Raw genomic sequence first — 12,097 nt, forward strand, 5'->3', positions numbered from 1 at the left:
ATGCAGGGAGGGAAAGACATGTCAGGAACCAGTTCTGCAACACAGTGTTGATACTCTTCACATTCAATGCAAGGGGGAACGTTTGAGCGACATTGAGGGAACTCTCATCATAAATCTGCCCAAAACAGAACAAAGGGAAGGTTATTACAGGTGCTCCCATTCGCTAAATTGAGCACATGAATTAATGTCGGATCTACGATGTACTGTGCGTATCAATATATTCTGTAACCTGTGTGTCTCTCACAACCCATTAAACAAGGGTGAATGTAATCACATGTATGTCACTTCTCCATCCATTCAAATTAAAGTAAGAGAGATGGATCTCTCGTTGCAATAGAAAGCATGACCTTTAGTAACACTATAGCAACCATAAAGAGTGTTATGTCATTCTGGATTACATGCATCATACTCAGATCCAATAATCTTGACATCGCTCCATTAAAGAGCCTCATCAGTGGCTCCCCCATTACAACTGCTCTCAGCTAGCGCCACCCAGTGGCAGCCAAGCGTACTCATCGTATTATCTAAATGGGCCTGCCTTAGTGGAATTTTAAACAGCCATATCTCAACTAGGTGGTTCTCTAATAGAGTGGAGATTGTCGGTGTCCTTTAGTGCAGGTCACAGAGTCACTTGTAAGGCAGCTCAGGAGGGAAGCTGGTGTTTCACTAATGCTTGATGAATTGTGAAAAAATACAAAAACACTGGGAGTGCTGACAGAGTGCTGATGATGGTGCTCTTGGTTTCCCTCTCTCTGCCCCAGGGCCCCATGGGTAATTAGAGCTGCCCTCTAAGCGGTGCCTCCAGTCCAGAGGCAAGTGGGGCTGTGGGGACCAGAGCAGCTCCCTATAGGCGGAATTAATGGACCTTCGTTGCATTTCCTTCACATTTAACTTGAAGGGGAAGCTGTGAGGGGAGGGGGACTTTGAAAATGGAGGGGTTTTAGTAGTCTCGAAAACCCGACCCTAGGCAACACAGTGACAAGGTTATGGTTTCAATGATGGACTCTTTTGGCATAGAGGAACTACGTCACTGCCTAAGTCGATAAGGGGGAAAAATGTCCCGTTTGTTTGCAGGCAAAAAAAAAAAAGTTGGCAAGCAAAACCTTTGCAGTGGTTTTAGTTAAGGAAGTTGATGCAAACTAGCCACTTGCAAAATGAATGCCTCCATGATCTCAATCTTGCTAGCTACTATTTTTTATTTTATTCAAGGGAAAGAGTCCATCATTGAAACCAGACCCTAGTCACTGTGTTGCCTAGAGTCGGGTTTTCGCCAAGGCAACAAGGGGGAAATGCCACACACTCATTCGTTTACATACACAAACAAACACAGGCTGGTGTGTTAGTCCCATCACCATTAAGCATATACCTTCTGAACATTAATTCTGAGAGAGAGAGAGAGAGAGAGAGAGAGAGAGAGAGAGAGAGAGAGAGAGAGAGAGAGAGAGAGAGAGAGAGAGAGAGAGAGAGAGAGAGAGAGAGAGAGAGAGAGAGAGAGAGAGAGAGAGAGAGAGAGAGAGAGAGAGAGAGAGAGAGTCTGTATGTGTTAATTGTGTAATGTTTCTTGTTCAGTGAGGGTTCCCAAACTTTTTCACCCAGGCCCCCCTCCAGCACTGGGGAACATTACTACAAAATCTATGGGCTAAAAAACCTAGCTAAAAAAACGTTAGATGACATGGGCTAGTTGATCTGGACATTTCTGACAAGTTATAAATAACTCTGTAAGGTATGCAATGACTGACATGACAAGAGGAAAATTGATGATGCACTACCCAATTTCGAAATTGCACGTTGTGCATTCTACTATTACAACTTTCAAGAGTAAGTTGAAAGCTGGACTGAGTTCCTTAATTTTTTGGGGGGGAACCACTGCCTCACAGAACCTATTGGACTGCCTTTCAGCTCTGTGGGACATGAACAGAGGCATCGACAGCACTTTCCATGTGAAGTACCATGAGCCTTCCATTTTGTCGATATAGTATATAACCTCTCTGGACTCGGCATGCCGTACAGAGTTGAGCTCTATGTTATTGCGATAGCGGCCAAAGCAGATAGCTGTAGATCGATCTGCCCACTGCTGTCGGGTCGTTCCACGAAATAAGTGCCTTTTGCATCCCTTTGATATTTTAAGTAGAAATTGTGCACCAATATTGCATTTTAAAAGCCTGTTAATTTAGACCACATGGAAACTTCAATAATAATAAAAAGAAATGAATAAAGACTTGCTAAAGTGCCAAAAGTCAGCATTTGATAAAGTCATTTCTGAAGATTATTATTTATTTCTTATGATTAATGTTTCCAATTTTTGGTTTAAAGAATAATCTTTCCCTCATTTTAAGGTAATCACTGTTGTTTTAATATGGTGAAACTATTAAAGGTCAACCCTCTTGTTTTAAAATTGTGAAACTATTGCTTTTTAAATCATTGTTTCTGAAGAAACATTGAACATCTAATAGTCAAATCATAGTGTAAAAGCAGGTGAGCTGGTTCTACTTTTTGGGGGCATTTTTTTGTGTTTTGTGGTGGGAAACGAGCATAACACGACAACCCTGTTACCCTGTTACTGTTGTTAGATAGACAGGCTAGAAATGTTTTCACAATTATCATTTTTGTCAATTGCCCCTCCTTGTTATACACAACAAGCTTCCATTCCCCCTGTCACAAGAGTATTTATGGCTGATTTAAGATGAAATCACACACAACACTGTTACGGTCAATCCTGTTACTTTACTTGGCACTTAATAGGCACTTACTATAGTATTTTTCTTATTTAAACCTCTTGTGATGGGAAAACTTGTTTTTCATTAAGTTGAACATGTGCTCTTTATGACAATAGGCACCTAATTGGTGGAACGAGCCTGTGTACTGTAAGTGCGGATGGGGCAAAGAAATAAGGCAATTTCCTGAATCATTTTGATGCAATGCTTTCCAATTGTGTCCTCAGAGCAGGATGTTGTCCAAGAAAAAAAGAGTAACAGCACAAATCTCAAAGTGCTAGTATATGTGTGCATACATTCGTGCATGGGTATATGTGCGCACTGTGCAGCAAGCCATTATAGTCATTGTACAGTATTTATACTGGCAGGTAGTTGCAAGAGGGTAGAACGTTTATGATCTGATGAACAAAACTATTAAAGGCATCAGCGAGGTTGCACAGAGCTCCCATTAAAGAGCATTAATTCACTCTCATATACATGCACAAACATCAGATGGGACAACCCAAGGGCATTTCAGAAAATGGCTCAGTGACGGACCCACCAGAAGGAGGAGAGGACCAATATGCCTATATTTATGTATGTATGCAGGTGCATGGCAGTTTACAGTATCTGCCGTGACTCAGACTCTGAGGTTAGGCAGGTCTGTTTCTCATGGGATCTCCCATATGGTGACCCTGACAGCTGGGCGCTTCCTGAGGTGGAAAGTTAGAGAGAGGAAGTGGAGAATCAAGGTTCTTCCTCTTTAAACAATTAGCATTTGTTTTGTCATGATAAAAGCTACATTTCTTTGAGAGTAAATGTAACTCTCACACATTGAGACAAACAAAGTGTAAATTGAATGTTGGATTTGAGAGGACACAAATGGGTAATAATAATAATACTGTTTATGTATTTTATATAGAGCGTTTCATTACATAAGAAATGTCAATGTTGCTGTAAAAACATGATGTGATGAGAATGTCATGGCCCCTTGCCATTGCAAGAGAACTGGTGAAGAAGGGAAGAAGGGAGAAGGGAGAAGGGCAACCAAACGGAAATCCCTCGATGTTGGAGAGAGGACGGAGTGACAAAATTGGCAGTCATGCAAACTGACACCTAAGATAGATGAAGAGATGTTTGAACAAGCTTGATTGGACAGTATAAACATTACATCAAACAAAATGTGATTGCTACATGGTGGAGCACTTGCGTGGTTGTGTGCTTGGACTTTGCCAATTAAAATGTTAATAATTTCAAAGTATTACAGGAAAGAGTGCCATGCAATGCTATAGTTTGCTGTACTGTACTGTAGTATTGCGCAACACTGTAATTTGATCCGTTTTTTTAATCCTTCAATGTGAAATTCATAGCTGCAGGAACAAGCAGTATTTTAGGAGTGGTGTGTGTGTGTGTGTGTGTGTGTGTGTGTGTGTGTGTATGTGTTACGTTCAATTAAAATCCTGACCTTGGGTTTGAGTTAATTAATCCTGGATGTATTAGGGCAATCTGCAAACTCAAATGACTTGAGGTTTTAATTTTGAATACTTATTTTTTATGAATTATTACCGCACAGAATATTAACTAGCAACACCTACATGTACTTATGCAAACGTAGCATTTCTAGGTTCAGATAAGAAGCAGATATAAACGCAATCTTGTTGGCAGCTGTACTTTCATATAAAGTTTGCACTAACACAGAGACAGGGCCATGACAACAGAACAACTACTAAGTTATGACACAAACATAACAATCATGCAAAAAGTATGACTGAAGACTTTGTCCTCTAACACACTGTGAAAGTAGTCTGAGCAAATGATGTTTCAGTCAAGGTCACTGCAAGTACACTGAAGTTTGTTTGGACAATTTATCCTTCACATGATTACTAGTGATGGGGTTGGTCCTGCTGACAACAGCCGTGCGAACAGCAACATCAAAACAGGAAGAAGTCAGTCTAAAATTGTGCTTTAGATAGATATGAATATGGAGACTATCTAATGAACTGTAGTTCCTTTAATGGAGCAAAAACATGTTTCAAATCCAGCTTGAGGGACCAATACTTTGCATGCCTAACACTGGAAAGGTAACACAGACACTTTCTCAGAACTGCGCACAGAGTAAAATTTGCAGTGAATGGCTTTATTTATAGATACAATTACAAAACAAGCAAGCAATGTGCAAAAACAATATTATCCATACATAAATAACCATATATAACTAATATAGTATTCATAAATATCTACTGAAATGCATCATTACATTTAGCAGCCAGCAACTGATCCTGAAATAAATAAAACTACAAATAAGGATGAGGTGTACAATACATTTCATTGGTCAGGTTGATTGTAGAAGGTGGTTACGTGAGCAACATACCAAGGTGAAGGGCTTTGTCTCTTTCACTAAAACACACAAGCACCTATTGGTGGTCATTATTTTGTATGAAGAGATAGTGTCACCATCGCATTGGAGATATGCTATGCTGTGATTACCTGTCTGATGCGATACCAGAGGTGCTCTGTCTTTTACAGAACATACAGTTTACTGTACTGTCCTACTGAATGATCCTATGCTAGGAGTTACAGTGAATGTGTGCATTTAATAAGAGGACTTTACTACTCTTACACGTTTGTTGCCTAGTCTAATAAGTATAGATATGTGAAGAGTTATTGCCCCCACTGATGGCCCAATGAAAATTATACAAGAATACAGTGAGGGAAAAAAGTATTTGATCCCCTGCTGATTTTGTACGTTTGCCCACTGACAAAGAAATGATCAGTCTATAATTTTAATGGTAGGTTTATTTGAACAGTGAGAGACAGAATAACAACAAAAAAATCCAGAAAAACGCATGTCAAAAATGTTATAAATTGATTTGCATTTTAATTAGGGAAATAAGTATTTCACCCCCTCTCAATCAGAAAGATTTCTGGCTCACAGATGTCTTTTATACAGGTAATGAGCTGAGATTAGGAGCAAACTCTTACAGGGAGTGCTCCTAATCTCAGCTTGTTACCCGTATAAAAGACACCTGTCCACAGAAGCAATCAATCAATCAATCAGATTCCAAACTCTCCACCATGGCCAAGACCAAAGAGCTCTCCAAGGATGTCAGGGACAAGATTGTAGACCTACACAAGGCTGGAATGGGCTACAAGACCATCGCCAAGCAGCTTGGTGAGAAGGTGACAACATTTGGTGCAATTATTCGCAAATGGAAGATACACAAAAGAACTGTCAATCTCCCTCGGCCTGGGGCTCCATGCAAGATCTCACCTCGTGGAGTTGCAATGATCATGAGAACGGTGAGGAATCAGCCCAGAACTACACAGGAGGATCTTGTCAATGATCTCAAGGCAGCTGGGACCATAGTCACCAAGAAAACAATTGGTAACACACTACGCCGTGAAGGACTCCCTGCTCAAGAAAGCACATATACATGCCCGTCTGAAGTTTGCCAATTAACATCTGAATGATTCAGAGGAGAACTGGGTGAAAGTGTTGTGGTCAGATGAGACCAAAATGGAGCTCTTTGGCATCAACTCAACTCGCCGTGTTTGGAGGAGGAGGAATGCTGCCTATGACCCCAAGAACAACATCCCCACCATCAAACATGGAGGTGGAAACATTATGCTTTCGGGGTGTTTTTCTGCTAAGGGGACAGGACAACTTCACCGCATCAAAGGGATGATGGATGGGGCCATGTACCGTCAAATCTTGGGTGAGAACCTCCTTCCCTCAGCCAGGGCATTGAAAATGGGTCGTGGATGGGTATTCCAGCATGACAATGACCCAAAACACACGGCCAAGTCAACAAAGGAGTGGCTCAAGAAGAAGCACATTAAGGTCCTGGAGTGGCCTAGCCAGTCTCCAGACCTTAATCCCATAGAAAATCTGTGGATAGAGCTGAAGGTTCAAGTTGACAAACGTCAGGCTCGAAACCTTAATGACTTGGAGAAGATCTGCAAAGAGGAGTGGGACAAAATCCCTCTTGAGATGTGTGCAAACCTGGTGGCCAACTACAAGAAACGTCTGACCTCTGTGATTGCCAACAAGGGTTTTGCCACCAAGTACTAAGTCATGTTTTGCAGAGGGGTCAAATACTTATTTCCCTCATTAAAATGCAAATACATTTATAACATTTTTGACATGCGTTTTATTTTATTTTATTTGTTGTTATTCTGTCTCTCACTGTTCAAATAAACCTACCATTCAAATTATAGACTGATCATTTCTTTGTCAGTGGGCGAACATACAAAATCAGCAGGGGATCAAATAGTTCTTTCCCTCACTGTAAGTATAATTTGACCCCAACACACATTTTTACAAACTTTTTCATAATAAATTACATTTGAGATTATTTCAAACACACACAAGATACGCATGGTCTGTTTCTTCATCCAGAGGACTAATGCAGATTTTGTGCACTTCAGCATTAATCCTTCATATCACACTATCAGCATCATTAACACCAAGGTGTGAGAGGTGAAGGCACAGAGGTGTATATAGCACACACCATCTGGTGGAAGGTGGAGTAGTCCATTGGAAGTCATGCTGAAACCCTGACTTGAGATACATGCTAACCTTCTTATAAATCATATTGATGATATTGTAGGATTTGTGAGAAAGTTAATGTTTTGCAGCTTTCTCTCAGATCAGGATCATACCATTAGAGGCAATAAGGAAGTTCCGTAAACAAAAACTGGAAACTGAATCGATATTTTTTAAATATACAAAAGGCGAGAGCATTGCTGGTGGGGAGTTATAAAACAATCATACTAATACCAAGCATATGCAGTACAAAAGCAGTTTGACTGACTAGACTCACTGAGATTTACCCTCCATGTTTCTTCAATAACCCACTCCATGTTGAAAATGTAAATTAGAACATATCTAAATATTACTGTGTGCAGTTCAGGCAGTTTAGCTGTGGCGACCATTGATGACGTTCCCCCCAGGAGGAGCGATGTGGATGGAGTCCAGTATAGGCCGGAGTATCTGACCAAAGGGTCTAAATGGTTAGAGAGAGGAACAGGGTACAGGGTCAGAGAGGTACACAAGTCAGTACTGCATTACTAGTATCTGTCGCTCAGCTAGTAAGTATGTATACTCACGTGGAGAGCACTTCGGAGGGCAGGTCTGTGATGTAAGAAGGGATCTTCCGGCCTGTTAAGAACTGGGCCACCTCATTAGTGAAGGTGTTACAGTTGTGCTCAAACAACCTGTACTTGTCGCCTCTATGGAAGAACAAGAACAGAAAGAAATCTCAGATCTAAAATCAGCTACAGTTGAAGTCGGAAGTTTGCATACACCCTGGCCAAATACATTTAACTCAGTTTTTCACAATTCCTGACATTTATTCCTAGTAAAAATTCCATGTCTTAAATCAGTTAGGATCACCACTTTATTTTAAGAATGTGAAATGTCTGAATAAATCAGCTTTTATTTCTTTCATCACATTCCCAGTGATTAGTATTTGGTAGCATTGCCTTTAAATTGTTTAACTTGGGTCAAACGTTTCGGGTAGCCTTCCACAAGCTTCCCACAATAAGTTGGGTGAATTTTGGCCCATTCCTCCTGACAGAGCTGGTGTAACTGAGTCAGGTTTGTAGGCCTCCTTGTTCTTCGGCCTGCAAGTACCCCCTTTTTCCTCCAAACATAACGATGGTCATTATGGCCAAACAGTTCTATTTTTGTTTCATCAGACCAGAGGACATTTCTCCAAAAAGTACGATCTTTGTCCCCATGTGCAGTTGCAAACCGTAGTCTGGCTTTTTTATGGCAGTTTTGGAGCAGTGGTTTCTTCCTTGCTGAGCAGCCTTTCAGGTTATGTCGATATAGGACTTGTTTTACTGTGGATATAGATACTTTTGTACCTGTTTCCTCCAGCATCTTCACAAGGTCCTTTGCTGTTGTTCTGGGATTGATTTGCACTTTCCGCACCAAAGTACGTTAATCTCTAGGAGACAGAACGCGTCTCCTTCCTGAGCGGTATGACGGCTGCGTGGTCCCATGGTGTTTATACTTGCGTACTATTGTTTGTACAGATGAACGTGGTACCTTCAGACATTTGGAAATTGCTCCCAAGGATGAACCAGACTTGTGGAGGTCAACAAAACATTTTCTGAGGTCTTGGCTGATTTATTTAAATTTTCCCATGATGTCAAGCAAAGAGGCACTGAGTTTGAAGGTAGGCCTTGAAATACATCCACAGGTACACCTTCAATTTACTCAAATGATGTCAATTAGCCTATCAGAAGCTTCTAAAGCCATGACATCATTTTCTGGAATTTTCCAAGCTGTTTAAAGGCACAGTCAACTTAGTGTATGTAAACTTCTGACCCACTGGAATTGTGATACAGTGAATTATAAGTGAAATAATCTGTCTGTAAACAATTGTTGGAAAAATTACTTGTGTCATGCACAAAGTGGTTGAAAAACAAGTTTTAATGTCTCCAACCTAAGTGTATGTAAACTTCCAACTTCAACTGTATCACTGCTATGTTGTGTTCATGGATCATGCGTCCACCAAGGTGGTGGTGGATGATGTGAGTTACCCAAAAACAACACTTTTTTTGTGACACACACACACCTGTATGTGTTCTCTCCTAGCGAGGACAGGTAGTCCATGAAGATCTCCTCTGTCACCTCTGTGTTTCCCAATTCCACCACAGTGTCTGGGGAACCAAGCATTGTTCCCCCCTAAAACACATAAAGTCCATATTATCCTACAAAACACCAACCCCCAAAACGTCCCTGCTTATCCTATGCGTTTAACTTCCCTCCTCTTTGAAGGTCATACCAATATAGGCCTAGTCTTACTGTCAGCTAGTGTAAACCTATGATAAAGAGTAGGGGCACACTGAAGTAGGTCTTAGCAAATATTAGGAGGATATTAGCCAATACATCATTTTAGGCTTACCGGTGAGCAGCTGGAAATACCCACTCCTCCAAAGTAGAACTCGTCTCCATAAACCACAATGGCTGAGTGCCTTTGATAATTGAAACACAGGAATGAGTGTACAGGAGTGGATGGTTACAATATGACTTAGATGTTGGACATGAAAATAATCATTTGAATAATTGCAGAGTGACAGCAAAGACAATAGCTTATTGGTGTTCTTAATGATATTAGCTTGATGTGTGGATTAATTGTATTGTCACAAAATTATAGGTGGGAGAATTCTTACCAAATGCCATCAAGTTGTTTTCCTGTAACACATGAAAATATATATGTGGGACGGAGGCTTGATGCTGCTGATGTGCATGTATGTCAATTAAGCTCGCACACACCTCTTGTCTTGTGTAGCTAGCTAGCATTTTAGCTAACGTAAACGTTGCAATATTGTTGAGCTGAAATTCTGAAGAATAAGCCTTTGAATAGCTAGGCTATACTATATAAACCAAGCTCAAACCTACTTCAATTGACAAGTTGTAGCGAACTAGTTAGAAAGTTAACGATAGTTTTAAAAAACGAATTAATTGCAAGAGTAATGTTAGCCAGGTAACTAGCTAGCCATCAGCTGGATCAAAGGCCTGCCGACGTGCTCAATCAATCTCAACCGGCAGCTAGCTAGCTACACAGCCTCATTATCTGGGGAAGATGTCGAGACTGAGCTTCACTTACCTAACATGATGGGGCTGAGATTGCGAGCCATTCCTCTTGACAGGTCGTATATATACAGTTGTACACTGTATGTTGTTGTGTCATTTTTATCCATTTCGTTAAACCGCAAAATACCCCAAAATGTTTGTTTGTTTATGTTAGCTAGCTAAGCTAACAGTAACGTTAGCTATCTTGCGGTTAACTTGCCTTTCTACTGACTGCTGATTAGATGGCTTTGCAACGTTGCTGTCTACTGAAAAATGTCACGAGATTATATTATCAGCTAAATTACCTGAACTATGACGTTAGATATTTAGATGTCTGATTATAACCTACAAGTACACTGGCTGCCAGAGACAGTTGTCCCTCATTGCAGGTGCAGCTAAACCATATAATCATGGATTGTCATCTCATGGGCATGGCAGTGCATCAGCGCCTCCATGCGTCCACATAGCACTGTAGAGGTTCTGTGGTAGAATTTCTCTGTTATAAAAACCATTGCCATGATATTCTCTATCAAATCCCCAGCTACAGCTCCTCGCATCTGAACATTATCAAAAGCCTTTCTAGCCTAGGATAGGCCGCCTTCCTATTAAATGGGATTCAACCAGCAGTGTGAACTGGGGAGTGACCATTGCGCAGGACAGTCGCTTTCCACTGTCCAGGTGCAGAAATTCGGATTTCCTATTATGCCGCTGTCCATGGTGCTGAATCTCATATTGCTGTTTTTAGCCTGTTTGTTTACTTGAACAACATCGTACCTTTCTACACTTGTGACAAAGTCACCACGAAGGTTTAGCCCTATCTTCAGACACCATCAACATGTAAGACTTGCCCCAACCAAAACCAAGGCAGCTTTTAGTAATGGGCCAGCTATTATGAGGTGAAAGTGCATCAGCATCTTCATTCGTCCCCATAGTTGGGGGTAATGTGATTTTCCTCCTCCAAGTCTAAAGCAAGTAAATACAATACACCCATATTTCTGTGTGTATTATCATTGCACTTGAGTCTTCAAGCTTCAGATCGAAGGGCATAGTGATTGCGGTGTTGTGACCATCAATCATGGAATTGAACAGAAAAACCAACATGGATTGTAATTCGAGACTTCACAAGATTTTGACAGGTGAGTTAAGGGTTCTAACAAATGTCTCATATACAACCCTTTTTACATTAGTATACTTTTGGTTGGCATTACAAAACCCTCAACATATTCGGATATGGATCCATCAGGAGCTTGTAGTTCACTCCCACTTTGTTCACCCACAGGTTTACTCACTAACTAAGTCTCTGAAGGTTGTTGTCACATACAGTGCCTTTCATAAGTATTCACCCCCCTTGGATTTCTTCACATTTTATTGTGTTACAAAATTGAATTAAAATGGATTTAATTGTAATTTTTTGTCAACGATCTACACAAAATACTCTGTAATGTCAAAGTGGAAGAAAAATCAATTTTATTTTTAGATTAATGAAAAATAAAACACTAGTATACTGTATCTTGATTAGATAAGTATTCACCCCCTGAGTAAATACATGTTAGAAACACATTTGGCTGCGATTACAGCTGTGTTTTATTAGGTAAGTCTCTAAGAGCTTTGCACACCTGAATTGTGCAATATTTGCCCATTATTTTCAGAATTCTTCAAGCTCTGTCAAGGTGTTGGGGGTCATGGCTAGACAACAATTTTCAAGTGTTGCCATGGATTTTCAAACAGATTTATGTCAAAACTGTAACTTGCCCACTCAGGAATATTGGTAAGCAACTCTAGTGTAGATTTGGCCTTGTGTTTTAGGTTATTGTCC

General features: G+C 40.5%; 1 protein-coding gene across 1 annotated transcript; it reads right to left on the reverse strand.

Moving 5' to 3' along the window:
- Positions 1–6,943: 6,943 nt before the first annotated feature.
- LOC311104165 (desumoylating isopeptidase 1-like) lies at positions 6,944–10,654 on the reverse strand. The gene is made up of 6 exons (XM_084145860.1): positions 10,316–10,654; positions 9,879–9,900; positions 9,611–9,680; positions 9,281–9,390; positions 7,803–7,925; positions 6,944–7,699 (listed from the first exon to the last, which is right to left on the reverse strand). Exons 1-6 carry the CDS (start codon positions 10,407–10,409, stop codon positions 7,612–7,614), a joined length of 507 nt encoding a protein of 168 aa, XP_084001986.1. The 5' UTR covers positions 10,410–10,654; the 3' UTR covers positions 6,944–7,611.
- Between the last annotated feature and the right edge of the window lie 1,443 nt (positions 10,655–12,097).

This window comes from Coregonus lavaretus (assembly GCF_964263955.1).
Source record: "Coregonus lavaretus genome assembly, chromosome: 28".
Lineage (NCBI taxonomy): Eukaryota > Metazoa > Chordata > Actinopteri > Salmoniformes > Salmonidae > Coregonus > Coregonus lavaretus.